The sequence below is a fragment of the Chionomys nivalis genome, chromosome 23 (genome assembly GCF_950005125.1).
Source record: "Chionomys nivalis chromosome 23, mChiNiv1.1, whole genome shotgun sequence".
Lineage (NCBI taxonomy): Eukaryota > Metazoa > Chordata > Mammalia > Rodentia > Cricetidae > Chionomys > Chionomys nivalis.
Genome location: NC_080108.1, coordinates 37,714,344 through 37,734,392, shown reverse-complemented (window position 1 = coordinate 37,734,392; position 20,049 = coordinate 37,714,344). Strand labels below are relative to the sequence as shown.

General features: G+C 39.1%; 1 protein-coding gene across 1 annotated transcript; it reads right to left on the bottom strand.

The window, feature by feature from the left end:
- Positions 1-888: 888 nt before the first annotated feature.
- LOC130865109 (mas-related G-protein coupled receptor member B2-like) lies at positions 889-4,937 on the bottom strand. The gene is made up of 2 exons (XM_057755997.1): positions 4,927-4,937; positions 889-1,873 (listed from the first exon to the last, which is right to left on the bottom strand). Exons 1-2 carry the CDS (start codon positions 4,935-4,937, stop codon positions 889-891), a joined length of 996 nt encoding a protein of 331 aa, XP_057611980.1.
- Between the last annotated feature and the right edge of the window lie 15,112 nt (positions 4,938-20,049).

Here is a 20,049-nt window from a genome sequence, read left to right as displayed (position 1 = left end):
TAGAAAAATTTTACTAAAATAAGCATAATTCATAATATAGTATAAATTTGAAGCATCGTTGATTTCAAGGGAACCTGTCCTAAAGAATTTCTTTGGAAATTTGCCTTAAAGAATTAGGCATTCATGGAGAGGGAGATCATGGCAAAGAAGAGAGGAAGAGAAATGAATTGACCAAGGAATGCTAAGCAAGGCCTTGTGAAGGGAACCTCAGATGACATTCTCCCTCTACTTCAGATGTGCATGAAGGTTGACCGATCTCATTACAGTACCTGACCAGACTCTTCCAATGTGGAAAAAGACAGATACAGTGAATTTGAAGGCAAGGAAATCACTTGGTGAGAAGAGGTTTAAGACAGACTTCTCTTGAAAATGCATATTTGTTTACTAAACAATTTTTGTAAGAAAAATTACAGCTACATAGATTTTTCAAAACCTATAGACATTAATGAGAACTGGCATTTTAAGATATATCTGTTTAACTCTTGAAACAATGAAAAATGCTGTGAAAAAAGAAGTTTAGTAAAATACAACAATTACTTAACTGCTATAAATTTCAGTGTATAAAAAATTTAATCCATTTCTTCATTTTTTATGTCTTATGATGAAGTAGGGATTTCTCATTAGCAGGAGCAATCCATAAACCCAGAGCACTTATAGGGAGTCCCTTTAAATGGACTTGATGAGGCCCTGTGTAAGACATCTTCAGATATGATGCAGTCAGCGCTTGCATAAAGTTTTGGGTCACTCCACTTCCACACAAATGGTTGTTCCTTTTAAAAACTGATTGAAGTCAAATGACAAACTGAACAAGGTTGTGAAAATAATTCACACATATGTGAAAAAATTTCTCTCTCAAAACCGCTTCTGTCTCATCAGAACATATCTGCACTACAGTGTTTCATGTTCCTCAGTCTTTCTTGGACAGGCCCTCTCTCCACCTTCCTCCTCAGGAGTGTCCTGCAAGGCTCTCTGAAGTAACAGCTTCAGAGACTTCCGGTGGAACCTGCGGTGCCTGATGGATCCAATGAAGAAGTAAATGATGGGGTTGGCACAGCTATTAACACAGGATAGAAGTGATACAGTAATATTAAGATTGCAAATTTTAGCATAATCCAAATTTCCAAACCATTTGCTGAGGAGAAAGTAGATGCCCAAGGGGAGACCAAAGATCAGGAAGAACAGCACTGTGAGTACAATGATTACACACAGCCTGGTCACAGGGATCCGCTGTGAGCCACAAAAGATCCTCACCAGCAGGGTGAGGCTGGACACACAGAGTACCACAAATAAAACAATTAACCAGGAAGCTGTGAAGTAATTTAATGTCCGACACCGAAAAAAGTCAATACTATTAAACAGAAAGCCACACGCCTCTCCATGCAGGAGACTCAAGAGCAGGGACAGAGCCCAAAGCAAGGCACATGTGACAGCTGATGTGTGCCTTGGGCGTCGGCAGCGATACCAGATGGGCCACAAGACAGACAGACAGCGCTCAACACTAATGGCACTGAGAATGCTCAGCCCAGAAAGATAAGTAAGTCTTTGCACAAGAAGAAGAAGAAGAAATGAAAGGAAGTGGATGGAAAAGAAGATGGAAGTGACAAAAAAACTCAGGAAGAGAAAGTCAGCCATAGCCAGGTTGAGGATGTACACAGAGAAGGCATTCCTGTGCATGCGGAAGCCCAGAAGCCATATCACTATGGCATTTCCTGTCAATCCAACCAGTATAAAGACAAAGGAAAGATAAATTGTGGGGTGGAACTTGATGTCACAATGTGGAGAATCATTGTAGATGCTTCCATTTGGTGCTGTGATGGTAGTCTCCCAGGTTGAGATGTTGGAATCCTTGCTTAGGAAATCTCCACTAGTGCTCCTAGAACAAAAAATAAAAGGACATGAGCACATGCTGTGTACTCTGACACCCAGGACTACCCTGCTCTTTGGTAATGACTGAGCTGGTTCATGAGGAGAAGAAACAAGATTGCGTAGATTAAATAATTCATCAAATCAAATACTTCTGAAGCCTTAATTTAAATCCAGTTTGTATTTTGGGGCTATGTACAACCCATGCCCTGTACTCATATAAGAGTAGATGATTTTCCAGTAGAGATATTCAGTGTCGCTGACCACATGAGAAAGAAACAGAACAATGAAGACAAAATTCTATCTGTCCTAAAACTGGTCCTTCCCTGGTACAGGAACTTGGAAGCCAGAAGCATGACCATCAGCTTGTCTCAGTCTTGACAGGGAAGGCTGTCAAATGGGAAAATATGGAAATCATGAAAGAGAGATGAAGGAAATGACAAATCTTGCTAAGACCAGTATGAAAAGAAGCAAACCTACAGACAAAGGCTAATAAGTCTCCATTTCAGATTTGAAACTAGAAATCATAAAAGTCTTTGAAAATATTAAGCATGTTGTTTGTTGCTATATCACAATTATACATCTCTCTATTGAAACACAGTGGGAAATTGAGGCTTTACACTGAACAAATTAATCATAGACCCAAGAGTAGATTCAGATTGAGAGTAATGTTTTGCATACATTTTAGAGCAAGTTAATACTAAAAGCATATAGAAAAGGAAGAAATTTTATTCCTGAGCTTTCTGTCATTGAAAAATTCTAGTGTGTTTGAAATAATGACTTATGCTGCAAGATGACTAATGATAGGATTTTTTATCTCAATCCCAAGAATGTACAAAAAAAATGATGATATTTATGGCCTTAAAGAGTTTCAGCACAAATTTAGGCATTGATTTGAGGTTAACTGAACTTCCCATCTTCTTAAGGAAAAAAAGGAAATTTGCAGAAAGAAGAAAACAAGAAATATCAGACAGTAGAGTATGGGCTATGTAAAGTTCTATGTGATGTGGGAGTCTTCAGTTTTGTGTTGATTTCATTGGTTAAATAAAGAAACTGCCTTGGCCCTTTAATAGGACAGAAAATCAGGTAGGCGGAGTAGACAGAACAGAATGCTGGGAGAAAGAAGCCGAGTCAGGCAGTCACCATGTCTCTCCTCTCCAAGATGGACACAGATTAAGATCTTACTGGTAAGCCACCACCACGTGGTGCTACACAGATTATTAGATATGGGTTAATAAAGATGTCTGAGTTAGCCAGTGATAGGCTAGAGCTAATTGGCCAAGCAGTGTTTAAAAGAATACAGTTTCCGTGCAATTATTTTGGGTAAAGCTAGCCGGTAGCCAGGAGCTGGGTGGCGGAATGCAGCCCCGCCACTCCTACTACATCTATGAGTTCAAGCACAATCTAAATTGCCTCAGGATCCAGCAATGGAACTCTTGGGTACATACTTAAAAGATACTCAATCATACTGCAAAAACATTTGTTCAACTATGTTAATAACATTATTTGTAATAACCAGAACATAGAAACAATCGAGATGCCCCTCAACCAAAGAATGGTTAAAGAAAATGTGGTACACATTAGAATACTACTCAGAAGTAAAATACAATGGCGTCTTGAATTTTGCATGCAAATGGATGGAATTAGAAAGCATGATTCTGAGTGAGGTAACTCCTACCTCAAAAGATGAATACTGTATCTACTCACTCATAAATGGATATTAGCTATAAACAAATGACATTGAGTTCATGAACCTAGAGAAGCTAATTAATAAGGTGAACCCAAAGATAAACATTTATAGGCCCACCTGGAAATTTGAAACAGACAAGATCACCTGATAAAATTGGGAGCATGTGAGTGGGTGGGCAGAAGAAGAGAAGGAAGGAGGGAAAGAAGAGGGAAGAAGGGGAGGATTGAGGAAACTTGAGGGAATGGGATAGTTGAGATGGAGGATGGACAGAGACAAGAGCAAGGAAAGAGATATCTTGATTGAGGGAGCCATTATAGGATTAGCAGAAACCTGCCTCTAGAGAAATTCCCAGGAATCCACATGGATGACCCTGCCTAAGACCTTGAGCAATAGAGGATTGGGGTCTGATCTTGACTTGCCCTGTAGTCAGACTGCTGATTATCTTAAATATCACCATAGAACCTTCACCTAGTAACTGACGGAAACAGAGGCCAAGACCCACATCTTAGCACTGGGTTGAGCTCCCAAATCCAGTTGAAGAATTGAAGGAATGAGAATATGAACAAAGAGGCAAGACCATGATGGGTTTACCCACTGAAACAGATTACCTGAGCTAATAGGAGCTCACCAACTCCAGCCGGACAGGGAAGGAATAAGCATAGGACCAAACTAGTCCCTCTGAATGTGGTTGCATGGATGGGGCAGACTGAGGGGCCACTGGCAGTGGCACCAAGATTTATCCCTACTGCTTGTACTGGCTTTTTGGGATCCTATTCCCTTTGGATGTATACCTTGTTCAACCTAGATATAGTGGGGGGGGGGCTTGGAATTTCCCCAAAGCAATGTGCCTTACCCTGTCTGAGGATTAGATGGAGGGGTGTGGGATGGTGTGTGGAGGGAATAGGAGAAGAGGATAGAGTGGGAACTTGGATTGGCATTCTTTTTTAAAAATCTAATAAAGTAAAAATATAATAATCCAAAGAAAAAGAAACGGGGGAAAAGAACATTCATTTACTGTTTCTGGCAAGAATGCAAACTGAAACTTCCACTGTAGAAGTCAGTGTGGTGATTTCTCAGAAAATATAATAGAACTCTTATATTAAGTGTACTAAATAGTCTCATGCCAACTTGACAGAAGCTAGCATTTGAAATGAGGGAGGCTCTACTGAGTAAATGCCCCCATAAGATAGGCTATATTCAAGCCTGTAGTCCATTTTCTTATTCAATGATTGAGGGGAAGGGTCCAGCCCATTATGTGTGGCACCATCTCTGAGCTGATAGTTTTGGATTCTATAACACATATGGTTATGTGGTCAGAGACTAGAAAAAGATAATTAATATCTTTAGGGAAAGGGTCTCAAAAAGCATCCTACCTTTCCTCCATTCTATTTACAGAAAGTCATAAACTGGTCTGTGGCAAACGGAAGTATTTCGTGTGTCTGAAACACACCTGTACTGCAGCAACTGTAAAGAGAATGGTGTTGAAGAAGGATAATCAAGAGGGGAGAAAAGATCTGTGGTTTCTTGCACTTGGATCTGATTTTATGATTGTCTGTGCTTTGAACCATGCTCTTCACAAGACTGTTCTCAATATTTGCTAGTCCCTATCTCTTATCCACTAGTGCACCAAATCCTATGGCTCCTCTTCTTTGTTAGTGCTTCTTGAAGCCAGAAGGCCAGCAATGCTAAGCAATGTGAACCAGTGCAGTTTCTGGTATCCATCCTAACTTTATGTTTGGAGAACTTGAATACAATGAAGCAACAAACATAAAGATAATGGTAATATCTAATGGATTTGTAGAATAGTGACTTGGATTATATCAGGCAGGTATCTTGATTTGAAACAAGTGTTGCTCCCATCAGATGCCCAGCAAGGAATGTATGGCCTGCAGCCTCCTGAGACATCCTCTTTAATTCTAAATGGCAGAAAACAGCAAAGAAGGAGGTCAGCTAAGGACTCAGCCCCAAGGCCATAACAGAGTCAAGATGTTGTCTGCAAGAATGCTTAATAAACATGATTCTGCAAAAGTCGAAATGAAGAAAACAAAAAAGCATAAAATGATAAACCTTCCAGTAATATGGTGTAACTAGACTAAAAAACAAGAAACTGGTAATTTAAGTGCAGTAAATGAAGACCAGCAATGGGGAGGGCCCTAACTCCAAGAAAGCAGGAGAGAAATACAGGTTTGTGCAGTTTAAGAGGCATATCTCAGAATTTCCTGTCTCCCACTTGACCATGCATAACACATTAATTTTTGCAAAGGCATTTTTTTTTGTCAGTAGCACTAGAACATCTTTTTCTTTTTATTGTGTTGACACAGTTGATATTGTGTGACTGTCTGAACAAGTATGTACAGACATCTCCACTCTGCTTTTGGAGGACAGAGCACAGGGTCTTGGGTCTTTTATCACCCTCTACCTTATATCTTGAGACACAATCTTCCACTTGAAACTGCCTACTCAGCTAATGTAGTTAGCATTTTCCTGGGTCACTCAAGAGCTGTAATTATAAACAGGAAATAAATGTGGGTGATGGGGATTTGAACTCAGATCCATATATTTGCAGGGCAAATGCTTTACCCACAGAACCTCCTCCCAGGACTGTCGGAGAACATTTAATGATTGAGGATATCCAACCTCACCTTTGCCACCTTTTAAATATTATTTTTAAGAGATGATATTATTCACTTGATTCGTTTGTTTGGTATTTTTTATTTGATTGTTCCTTGGGTTAGTTGGTTGACTGGTTGGCTTTTTGATGACCCGGAAGTAATGTGATATGGATTAGATAGTGAAGACAATCTTGCATCCTCAGCAAACAAGTGGCAGAGCACAGTCTGTTTCCTGTCAGGCCCACCAAATCAAGAAAGCTTACAACCAAATGATCTCATCCTGGGTCCTCTATATTTTGACAAAGGTTTTCTAATGACATTGGAATATTCAGTAGTCTCAACATTGCAACCCAGTATCCTGTGTCTTACTGTGTCCTAAAAGGAGAAGAAAAGTCTGAGCAAGCCATATGGGGCAGTGATAAGACACTGAGCTATTCAAGGCTTCTATTCAAGAACAGGAGAGGAAACTGGAGCCCTTATTCATGAAGCATGGGCACTCTCAGTGACTGGGAAGTTCCTTTTTAGAGGTAGAAAGGAAATCATGATGGAGACTTGAAGGTGGTGCCCCCGCTTGTTAAGGCTATGTGAGGATGCCCTGCTTCTTGAGTATGAATTTCTAATGGGGTTGCATTGTGAGTAAATGAAGGCCTTTTATATATTATGCATTCTGAGAACCTATTTACATGTTAGTGTTATAATAAGTGTTCATGGAATATAGGGTCAACATATGAATAATGGAAGGAAGGTGAGGAAAGCCAGAAGCAAGGTCAGAGAAAGGAGGAAAGAAAGGATGAAGCAAGAGACAACCTTATTGCAGTTTAAATTTTGAGTCAATGACACACAGATATTTTGTTAATAGATTTAGTTTTTTAAATTCCATACATATATACTACATTCTCATTATTCTTTCTTCTTTCCCTTCGATGCTTGCCAGACTCACTTATTCCTTACAAATATTACTTCCATATTCATGACTTTTGATTTTGTTTTGTATTCCAGAATTAAATTAGAGTTATTCTGTAACCATGAGTTAAGTGAAAGTTCTAAATAAAAGGGAAAAATAAAGCAGGTAACAAATGGATGGCAAGAAATAATCAAGCCTTCAGCTGAAATATAAATAGAAAAACCAATGAAATAATGTCCTGCTTCTTGGAGAAATGTCAATGAAATTGATAAAACATTAGCTAAATTAACTGAACAGCAAAGAGAATACCTAAAAAATTAGGCACAAAATGGGAGCATCACTACAGACATCAGGAAATCCAGATGATCATAAGGACAAGCTTTAAAAAACATATTCTCCACCAAATTGGAAAACTAAAAGAAACGGAAAAATATACCCCTACCATAGGTAAATTATGATCTATGAATCTACTTAAAGAGGCCTATAACTTCTACAATAGAAGAAGTGAATAACTGTTTTCAAACTAAAAGAAAGCCAATAGACACAGCAAAGAATTCTTTGAGATTTTCAAGAAATAATGCCACTATTCCTCAGCAGAAACAGAATGAACATTATCTAATTCTTTGTATGAGGATACAGTAACCATGATATCCAAAACACAGAAAGACCCCAAAAGAAAGAGAATTACAGAGTAATTTCATTTGTGAAAAATGATGCAATAATATTCAACAAAATGCTCAGAAGTCACATTTATTGTTATTATGATAACATTACTTTGCTATATTGAAAGCAAGAGTTTTTCTAAGTTGAAGTTTTTGCCACAAGAAGTAAAAATTGAAAACTGACATGAGACAATGTATAGGTTAGTTGGTTCAACTACAAGAACTATTTAAGAACATACATATCTAGCATTATATTACACAATTTCAACCTGTATTTTAATTTTTTTTAGTTTGGTGTATATATATTGACAACACTGACCTGTGGAGCAAAAAGTTTTGACTGGAGGGGATATGCAAATTAGGAGTGGTAGAGAGTGGTTCCTATCTTGACTGGATTCTGAATCAAGTAGCCACACAAATGTAAGAAAATCTGTGGATTTGTTTCCTTTGATCTGTTCATTTTGTGCTCTCTTAATTTTACCTTGATGGAAATTATCATATCCTCCAACTTTAGAATTGAAATAATATTTTGTAAAAATTGGACTGTAATAAATGTAATTAAAATAATAAATGCTGCAGGTGTCTGGAAATGGCATAAATTGAGGCTAGGTTGATGTCAAGAGAGCTTAGTCTAGAGGACTGCACTGGAAATTTATCATGTGGGATTAAGCAGTTGAAGGAGGGCAATTATTGTGAAGCCACGAGAGGAAAGGGACAGAAACTTGACTATGGAATGGTAAGCAAAAATTGTCGAAATAACCACTAGAGGCCAATCTTTGTCCACTTTCACATGTGCATAGATGCTAATGTGTCTCATTATAAAACCTGACAACAATCTTCCAATAGCGATTGTGGAAAAAGACCCAGTGAACTAAGACTCCATTGGTTGAAGAGAGAGCCAAAAATACTTATCTTGGAAAGGTATAATTGTTTATTAAGCAATTCTTCTAAGAAAGACCACTGCTCCATAAATTATTTAAAACTGAAATTAATAAGAACATGGATTATAAAATGTATCTATTTAACCCTTCAAACACTGAAAGAAAATTTTTTAAAAAATGAAATTTTGTAAAATATAAATGGATTTCATATAGTCACTATCATGTTCAGTGACCAATGAAATGCAGATTGTTACTACATTTCTTTGACCCATCTGCTGATGAAGGGATTTATCAATAGCAGTCAATAGCCCTTCTGGGCCACAAAGAACAGTTCTATTCAACAGAAGAACTGCAAATGGCTGAAAGAACCTTACAAATACGTTCAACATCTTAGCCATCAGGGAAATGCAAAGCAAAACAATTCTGAGATACCATCTTGCCCCTGTCAGTATGGCTAAGATCAAAAGCATAAACAATTTCTTATGCTGGAAAGAATGTGGAATAAGTGGAACTCTTCTCCATTGCTGGTAAGAATACAAACTTGTACAACCACTTTGAAAATCAATATAGAGTTTTCTTAAAAAATTGTAAATCAACATACTGCAAGACTGAGAAATACTAATCTTGGGCATATACCAAAGGATGATCAATAAAATTACAAGCACATTTGTTCAACTATGTTTATAGTAGCATTATTTGTAATAGCTAGACCTGGAAACAACCTAGGTGTCCGTCAAGCAAAGAATGAATAAAGAAAATGTAGTACATTTACATGATGGAATCCTACTCAGTGATAAAAAACAGTGGCATCTTGAAATTTGCATTTCAAATGAATGGAGCTAGAAGAAACCATCATGAGTGAGGTAAGCCAGACCCAGAAAGATGAGTATGGTAAGTACCCACTCTCAGGCCAATATTGTCTGTAAAGCAAAGGAGAAGTAGCCTGCCCGCCACCACCTCAAAAACCTAAGAAACAAAGATAACCCTAAGACAAACATACATAGATCTGCCCTTGGAAGGGGAAATAAATAATATCTGTTGAGAAAATGAGAGTGTGGGGGTGCGAAAGAAAGGAAGATAGAAGGGAAAGAGGAGAGGAGAAACTAGAGAACTAGAGGAAAGAGCACTGTCAAGAGGGAGGAAGGACAAGTGACGGTAACAAGAAAAGAGACATCTTAACTGAGGGAACCATTATGAGGCTAGGACAAAGCCTAGCACTAGAGAAATTTCCAGAAATCCACAAAGATGACCTCAGCTAAGATATTAAATGATAGTAGAGAGGGTGCCTGAACTATCTGTACCATTTAGTCAGATGGATGACTATCTTAATGTCATCATAGAACCTACATCTAGCAAGTAATGGAAGCAGATGCAGAGAACCACAGTGGATCATTGGGCTGAATTCCCAAAGTCCAGTCCAAAAAAATTGTTCAAGTGAGTATATGAAGAAAGAGGTCAAGATCCTGACAGGAATACCCACTGAAAGAGCTCACCTGAGCTAATGGAAGCCGTCCAGCTCTGGCCTCACAATAAGGGAAGCAGCATAGGACCAAACTAGGCCTTCTGAATGTGTGTGACACTGGTATGGATGTGGCCCACTGTTGGACCACTGGAAGTGAGACCAGGATTTATTCCTGATTCTTGTTCTGACTTTTTGGAACTGATTCTCTCTAGAGGGGTACCTTGCTCAGCATAGATATAATCGGGTGGGCTTTGCTACCGCCTCAAAAAAATGTCCTAGATTTTGTTTACTCCCCAATGTTAAGCCTTCCTCTCTCTAAGGAGTGAATGGGGATGGGAGAAGGTGGAGAGGGCAGGAGGAGGAGTGGAAGTGGGAAATGGGTTTGGCATGTAAAATGAGAAAAGACAGCTTTTCAAAAAACAAATTGGAAAATAGATTCTTCAAATCATATGTTTACATTCCAGTTAATAATAGTAGAAAACTTACAGTTATAAAGTAGCAACCCCCAAAATGTCATGTTTGGAGGGTCACTCCAACATGAGGAACTGTATTAAAGTGTAGTATCGTTAGGAAGGTTGAGAACTTCTGGCCTTGAAGAATTAGGCATAGAATTATGAAATAAACTGAATTTCTACCATTCTTCATGAGTTAAAATTTTAGTATGTGGGAAAGGGAGAGAAAGAAAGAAGTGGAAATTGTGCTAAGTAGAGGGTATTGTGACACATAGGTTCTCCTACAGGGCTTGGAGACAAAGATGGTCTTTACGTGGAGGATAATAGAAACTCTTCTACCAACCATGTTACCTTATTTGTGAAATACCAGTATTCTAGGAACAAAAAGAAAGAATTCCATGAGATTTAGGACAGTCTGAGATACATAGTGAGTCCAGAAATGCCCATGATGTGGGAAAGGGTAAGCAAGCACAAAAAAAAAAAAACTATAAGAATGTAAGACTCACTTTATAGACCAAACATGAATTCTTTATGCAAAGCTTAGGTCTGCGAAACAGACTAAAGCACAGCAAACTTATTTTGTGAACTAGAATGATGGTTTTACTTGGCCTCTGGAAGGTTACAGACATTCAAACAGAGGAAGAATTCCAAATGAACAACCAGAAGTGAACCCATACACAACAAACTGTAGTGACAAGTGTCAAGGGCAGATGGCACATGAAGAATGCTGATGGTCAGAGCTGAATGGGCATGTGCTATTTTACTTGAAAAATTAAATCTGTCATAGAAATAGCACACTTGTGTGAAAATATCTTAAAGTAGGAGACCAAGGAAAGTTGTATTTAATGTCCTGAGAGCAATCAGTTTCCAATCAAACTGCTCACCCTTCCAGGTAAGAAACATTAAGTACATATCCCTTGTCTTTTGCTATTTTATAGACATGACCAAAAGTGATCAATATGGGATATAGAAGGAAGTTAAAATGGATAAGATGGAGGTAAGAGAAGGGAGGGGAGGGTAGTAAGAGTACATTGTACACAGAAATCAAATTATCAGATAAAAAAAATTAGTCAATTAGTTATATATCTGAATTAGCACAACTACGCCTGCATCCTCAGTAGAACCAACACTTGGTTCAGATGATTATTACTGTTGGTACATCTACATACTCCATGTGTTCTTCTTGGGTTGGAGTTGGGTTTAACATCATGTTTAATTTTCTATAAATGTTTATATTATCAATAAACTATACTTAATTATGTTCTTTTCAGTCACTCAGTTTTAGACCATCTGTTTTCTACAGGGCTGCATTTCCACAAAAAACCATGAAATTTCCTATTTCCAGAAACACAGGTGGCTGAGTTACTGAGAGAACTTGGCTTATATGGAGGGTGCCTGTATGTATATGACTTGCCAAGTAGAGGAATGTGGAATAACTTTCACAATAACAGAATATTTGAATAGTTGAGATGAGAGAAGAATGAGGAGAAATTAAAGAAGTTGGCACTGCCTTAACTCATAGGATTCCAATCTCCTGAAGTCATGTCTGTAACCCACCAAGAGTAGCATTTGTAACTGATTCTTAAGAAACACCTAGGTTTTTTGGATTCTCCACCTTAAGGTGTAGTTATATGGTCACAGACTAAGCAAAAGAGATAAAATCTTTAGGAGAAAGGTTTCAAAAAACCTCTTACCTATTTTCCATTTTTCATATGGGAGGTGACAAGCTGGTCTGTGGTGAAGTGAAGTGTCCACTTAGTCAGTCATCTCCATGAAAGACTTCTGTAGCCTGGAGAATGCAATGAGATTGGTGCTTGAGGAAAGCTGATAAATAGAGCAGAGAAACCTATGGTTTCCTGTACTTGGATCTTGCATCTGAAGTGTCATGTAAGCATCACCCCTTTGAGTCAGCTCTTCACAAGACTGTTCTTGACTGTTGACCTTGCTCTTATCTCTAATCCTCTGGTCACGCCTATTCTTAGATTTCCACACCCTGTTTGTTTCAGTTGAAACAAGACATACCTTTTAAACTAGTTTAGCTCTTCATCTTTTTCCAGGTAATCCCACATTCTGAAATTGCAGGCAGACCACAAAACAGCATCAATGTTGGTAATAGGGATTTTAAATCAGGCCCTTACAACTTCAGGACAAATATTTTACCCCCTGAGCCATCTTTCCAGGACTATCTAGAAAACTTTTTATAATTACAAAATCCCACTTTATCTTCCCAATCTATTTTCATATGAATGACTTTTTAATGATGAAATTATTCACTGGGTTTTTGAGTTATGTGTTACACTGATTGATTGGTTTCTTTACAAACAGGGAGCAGGATGTTACAACTTAGTGTTGGACCCTAGTGTCCAATCACCGAGGAGGAGGAGTCACCCCAAAAGACCATCTCTCATCACAGGTGATGTAAAAGCATGAGGATTTTTTAAATTCTGTCATGACAGGGTCTTCCAGCAGTCGGGAAGCTAGAAGACCCTGAATGTCTGGTACAGGCTATTTTTAAAGGGAAAAAACACAGAATGAAGGGTGTCTGGGGGTTGTTCTTTAACTATTATGATTGGCTTATTCAAAAAGGCTATTACCAGTAATTGGCTGGAGAGTGGTTGCCAGATCAGATGAGGTAAAGGGAAACTTCTGAGGGTCACTTTGCCTCTTCCCAGGGACTAAGTCAATACATCAGTAACTGAGTCAAAACCCAAGGGTTATCTTGCCCCTATTCAGGGAGATGGAAAGTTCCCAACATCTCAGTATGTATATTCATAGTCGTTATGTCCTTGGTTCCCAGGGGAGGAGGGAAAGTACTGAGAGTCGATGGCTTCAGAATTATCTTAAAGTTCTACATTAGAGAATGTTTTTGGTTCTCTGCATTTTCAGCTTTGCACATTGCACAGGGTAAAGTGATTGACTTCTGATACACAATCATAAGTAGTGAGTCAGCAGGCAAAACTCCTGAGTCCAGGCCACTCCTCCACCACCTACAGCTGCATCAGAGAGCCTCAGAAGCACAGACACAATCTGCACTGACTGGAAGAAGAGGGAAGTGGCTGTACTTCTGGCAGGACAGACCCACTCTCCTGCCTGGACAGTCCAGCTCTCTAGTGCCTAAGTCATGTGGACTTCCTCTGCCCCTCCCTCACCAAACTTAAAATAGTAGCTCATCAACAGAAAAATCTCCTGTGGCCAAGTTACTCTACCACTATCTCAAGCTGCATCACAAGGCCATGGAATCATAACCCCCCCACCTACACTGACTGGAGAAAAAATAGAATCAGAGCACCCCGGAGAGTCACAAACACAAATTACACCAATTAAAGGATGAGATTGTTCCACCCCTATCCTCAGTCATATCAGAGGACAGTGGAGAAACATCCCCCACCTACACCAATTGGAGAAAGAGCCCCAGCAGCCTGTCAGCAGGCATGACTACTATAGACAGTCTACTTCACCACCAGCCCCAGTGGCATCAGAGGATATCCAGAGAAACAGCCTTCATTTTACCCATTGTAGGAAGACTCAACATAGGTATCTACAATTACCAATCTGGGTACTTTATAAAGATGACAGAGACACTTTAAAAGAAAATGAAAAATTCTTTTATAGAAAAGATGGAAACAACAAACAAAAATGGAAGAAATTAATAATCCCTTAAAGAAAGTCAGGAAAATCAAGAAAAAACAATCCAAATGGGTGAAAGAAACAGTTCAACACTCCATAATAAAAATAGGAGCAATAATAAAAACACAAACTGAATGAATTCTGGAAATGGAAAATTGGCGTAAAGGGTCAGGAACCACAGGTGCAAGCTTAACCAACAGAATACAAGAGATATATTTATCAGTAAGAAAACATCAAATCTTACAAATTCTTAATACAAAACACCCAGAATATCTAGAAGACCATGAAAAGACCAAACCTAAGAATAAAAACAATAGGAAAAGCAGACCTCTATCTAGCTCAAAGTCACAGAAAATATACTCAACAAAACCATCAAGGAAAATATTCCCAACCTAAAAAGTCATATCTATGAAGGAACATAGTATTGCATAACACCAAATACTCTGAACCAAAACAAATACCCTCAACACATATTAATTGAAACACTACACATATAAAATAAAGCATAAAGCAAGAATATTAAGAGCTGAAAATATAAAGGCAGACATATCAGAATTATCCTAGTCTGGTCACCTAGACTTGGTGCCTAGCTACTGGCCAATCAGCACTTGATTAAACCACTATGTGTGACAAATCTTTATAATATTTAAGAGCAATAAAAGAGAATTAAAAACCAATTTGCCTCATGAACATTCATGAGAGATACTCAATACAATATTGGCAATACAAATCCAAGAACACATCAAAAAAAAATCACCCAACATGATCAAATGGGCTTCATTCCATATAGAGATGGTTCAACATATGAAAATCTGTCAATGTAATCCACAAAATAAGCAAACCAAAAGAAAAAAGAAAACACATGATCATCTAAATATATGCTGGAAAAATCTTTTGAACAAGTCCAACACTCCTTCATGATAAAGGTCTTAGAGAGCTAAGAGAAACAGGTACATACAAACACATAATAAAGGGAATATACACCAAGCTGAAGGCCAACATCAAGCTAAATAATAGGATAGAAAGTCAAAGCAGTTACACTAAAATCAGAAAAAAGAGAAGGCTGTCCACTATCTCCATATCTATTGAATATAGTACTTGAAGGTATAGCTAAAACATTAAGAAAATAAAAGAAGGTCAAGGGGAGACAAAGTGGAAAAGAAGTTGAACTTTTGCTATCTGTGGATGATATGATAGTATGTATACACAAGTGATCCCAAAATTCTACCAGGGAACTTCTACAGCTGATAAAACTTTCATCAAGCTGGGCGGTAGTGGTGTATGCCTTTAATCCCAGCACTCGGGAGGCAGAGGCAGGCGGATCTCTGTGAGTCAAGGCCAGCCTGGTCTACAAGAGCTAGTTCCAGGACAGGCTCCAAAGCCTCAGAGAAACCCTGTCTCGAAAAACCAAAAAAAAAAAAAAAAACCAAACAAAAACAAAAACCTTCATCAATATTGAAGGATACAATATTGACTCAAAACTAAACCAGTAGCCCTCCTATGCACAAATCATAAATGGGCTAAAAAATTAGGGAAACATCACCCTTTACAATGGCCACAAATAACATAAAATGTCTTGAGGTAACTAACTAAACAACTGAAAGACCTATACAACAAGTTCTTTAAGTCTCTGAAGAAAGAAGTTGATGAAGATACCAGAAAATAAAAAGATCTCCCATGCTCCTTCATGAGTCAGATCAACATAGTAAAAATGACAATCTTACCGAAAGCAACCAAGAGATTCAATACAATCCCATCAATATGCCATCACAATTCTGCACAGACCTCAAAAGAGGTTACTCACCTTTGAATGGAAAAAAACTCCAAGACAGCAAAAGTAATTCAGTACAATAGAGAAATATCTAGATGCAACACCATTTCTTACCTCAAACTTTAATTTAGAGCAGTAGTCATAAAAGCAGCTTGGTATTGGCATAAAAACAGATACATGGAATCAATTCAAAGACCTGGACATTAATCCACAAACTGATGAACACTAGAAATTTTTCAAAGAAGCTAAAACTGGTGCACAGCAGAGACTTGTCCTGACCCTTCAGTCGTCCGACTTGGGTATCACTGTAGGATCCAGAGTACGCCCGAGTGTTGAGGAAACTGCGGGCTGTGTTCCTGCCATGCAGCTCCCGGCCGCCTGACTAGCTTATGCCCCAAAATAACAACACACAAACGGTATTCATTTTTTTTTTTTTTTTTTTTGGTTTTTCAAGACAGGGTTTCTCTGTGGCTTTGGAGCCTTTCCTGGAACTAGCTCTTGCCTCTTCTCGGCTAACTCTCACAGCTGGACTAGCCCATTTCTTTCTTTCTTTTTTTTTTTTTAGAAGATTGAGAATTTTATATATTTTTTTTTTTTTACTTTTACTCTTGGATATTTATTTTTTTTATTCGTTTTAAATTAAAATTTCCAACTGTTCCCCGTTTCCCATTTCCCTCCCCCTCCTCCCACATATTGCCCCCTCCCCCCACTCCCTTCCCCCATCCCCACTCCTCTTCTCCTCTCCCCAGTCCATTCCCCCTCCCTCTCGATACTGAAGAGCAGTCCAAATTCCCTGCCCTACAGGAAGACCAAGGTCCTCCCACTTCCATCCAGGCCCAGGAAGGTGAGCATCCAATCAGGCTAAGCTCCCACAAAGCCAGTTCATGTATTAGGATCGAAACCTAGTGCCATTGTCCTTGGCTTCTCATCAGCCTTCATTGTCCGCCATGTTCAGAGAGTCCAGTTTCAACCCGTGCTTATTCAGTCCCAGTCCAGCTGGCCTTGGAGAGCTCCCAATAGATCAGTTCCACTGTCACAGTGGGTGGGTGCACGCCTCGTGGTCCTGATTTCCTTGCTCATGTTCTCCCTCCTTCTGCTCCTCATTTGGACCTTAAGAGCTCAGACCGTTGCTCTAAATTGGGTCTCTGTCTCTCTCTCGATCTATCGCCAGATGAAAGTTCCTGTGCCATTCTCCTTGGCCTCTCGTCAGCTCTCATTGTCCGCCACATTCAGAGAGTCCGGTTTTATCCCATGTTTTTTCAGTAGCAGTCCAGCTGGCCTTGGTGAGCTCCCAATAGAACGGCCCCACTGTCTCAGTGGTTGGGTGCACCCCTCATGGTCCTGACTTCCTTGCTCATGTTCTCCCTCCTTCTCCTCATTAGGACCTTGGGAGCTCAGTCCGGTGCTCCAGTGTGGGTCTCTGTCTCTATCTCCATCCATCGCTAGATGAAGGTTCTATGGCGATATGTAAGATATTCATCAGTATGATTATAGGATAGGTTCATTTCGGGTTCCCTATCCTCAGGTGTCCCAATGAACTAATTGGGGACATTGCCCTGGGCATCTGGTAGCCATTCCAAGTTCAAGTCTCTTGCCAACCCTTAGGTGGCACCCTTACCTAAGGTATGAGTTTCCCTGCTCCCCTATCCAACCTTCCTTTATCCCCAATCACCCCGATTCCTCCAGTTCCCCTCATCTTCTCCTTCACACTTTTCTCTCCCCATCACCCCTCATCGCCATCCCACCCCACCCCCACGATTCCAATTTTTTGCCCATCAATCTTGTCTATTTCCCATATCTGGGAGGATACCTATATGTTTTTCCTTGCGTTTACCCTCTTGTTTAGCTTCTTTAGGATCACAAATTATAGACTCAGTGGCCCCTATCCATGGCTAGAAACCAATTATGAGTGAGTACATCCCATGTTCTTCTTTTTGGGTCTGGGTTACCTCACTCAGGATCGTATTTTCTATTTCCATCCATTTGCATGCAAACTTCGAGAAGTCATTGTTTTTTTACCGCAGAGTAGTACTCTAATGTGTATATATTCCACACTTTCTTCATCCATTCTTCCATTGAAGGGCATCTAGGTTGCTTCCAGGTTCTGGCTATTACAAATAATGCTGCTATGAACATAGTTGGACAAATGCTTTTGTCATATGATAGGGCATCTCTTGGATATATTCCCAAGAGTGGTATTGCTGGGTCCAGGGGTAGGTTGATCCCAATTTTTCTGAGAAACCGCCACACTGATTTCCAAAGTGGTTGCACAAGTTTGCAGTCCCACCAGCAATGGATGAGGGTACCCCTTTCTCCACAACCTCTCCAGCAAAGGCTATCCTTGGTGTTTTTGATTTTAGCCATTCTGACAGGTGTAAGATGATATCTCAAAGTTGTTTTGATTTGCATTTCTCTGATCGCTAAGGAGGTTGAGCATGACCTTAAGTATCTTTTGGCCATTTTAACTTCTTCTGATGAGAATTCTCTGTTCAGTTCAGTGCCCCATTTTTTAATTGGGTTAATTATCCTTTTAAAGTCTAGTTTCTTGAGTTCTTTATATATTTTGGAGATCAGACCTTTGTCTGTTGCGGGGTTGGTGAAGATCTTCTCCCAGTCAGTAGGCTGCCTTTTTGTCTTAATGACAGTGTCCTTTGCTTTACAGAAGCTTCTCAGTTTCAGGAGGTCCCATTTATTCAATGTTGCCCTTAATGTCTGTGCTGCTGGGGTTATACATAGGAAGCGATCTCCTGTGCCCATATGTTGTAGGGTACTTCCCATTTTCTCTTCTATCAGGTTGAGTGTGTTCAGATTGATATTGAGGTCTTTGATCCATTTGGACTTGAGTTTTGTGCATGGTGATAGATATGGGTCTATTTTCATTCTTCTACAGGTTGACATACAATTGTGCCAGCACCATTTGTTGAAGATGCTTTCTTTCTTCCATTGTATACTTTTAGCTCCTTTATCGAAAATCAGTTGTTCATAGGTTTGTGGGTTATAATCCGGGTCTTCTACACGATTCCATTGGTCGACTGCTCTGTTTTTATGCCAGTACCACGCTGTTTTCATTACTGTAGCTCTGTAATAGAGTTTGAAGTCAGGGATGGTAATGCCTCCAGAAGTTCCTTTATTGTATAAGATTGTTTTGGCTATCCTGGGTTTTTTGTTTCTCCATATAAAGTTGATTATTGTTCTTTCAAGATCTGTGAAGAATTTTGATGGGATTTTAATGGGGATTGCATTGAATCTATAAATTGCCCTTGGTAGAATCGCCATTTTTACTATGTTGATTCTCCCAATCCAAGAGCAAGGGAGATCCTTCCATTTTCTGGTATCCTCTTCAATTTCTTTCTTCAATGCCTTAAAGTTTTTGTCAAATAGATCTTTCACTTCCTTGGTTAGAGTTACCCCAAGATATTTTATGCTGTTTGTGGCTATCGTGAAAGGTGATGATTCTCTTATTTCCCTCTCTGCTTCCATATCCTTTGTGTATAAGAGGGCGACTGATTTTTTTGGAGTTGATATTGTACCCTGCCACATTACTAAAGGCGTTTATCAGCTGTAGGAGTTCTTTGGAGGAGTTTTTGGGATCGCTCATGTACACTATCATATCATCTGCAAATAATGCAAGTTTAACTTCTTCCTTTCCAATTTGAATCCCCTTTATCCCCTTATGTTGCCTTATTGCTATTGCTAAAACTTCAAGAACTATATTGAAGAGGTATGGAGAGAGTGGACAGCCTTGGCGTGTTCCTGATTTTAGTGGGATGGCTTTAAGTTTCTCTCCATTTAATTTGATATTAGCTGTCGGCTTGCTGTATATAGCTTTAATTAAATTTAGGTATGACCCTTGTATCCCTAATCTCTCCAAGACTTTTATCATAAAGGGATGTTGAATTTTGTCAAATGCTTTTTCAGCGTCTAATGAAACGATCATATGGTTTTTTTCTTTCAGTTTATTTATATGATGGATTACATTGATAGATTTGCGTATGTTAAACCAGCCCTGCATCTCTGGTATGAAGCCTACTTGATCATAATGGATAATTTTTCTAATGTGTTCTTGGATTCGGTTTGCCAGAATTTTGTTGAGGATTTTTGCGTCGATGTTCATGAGTGAGATTG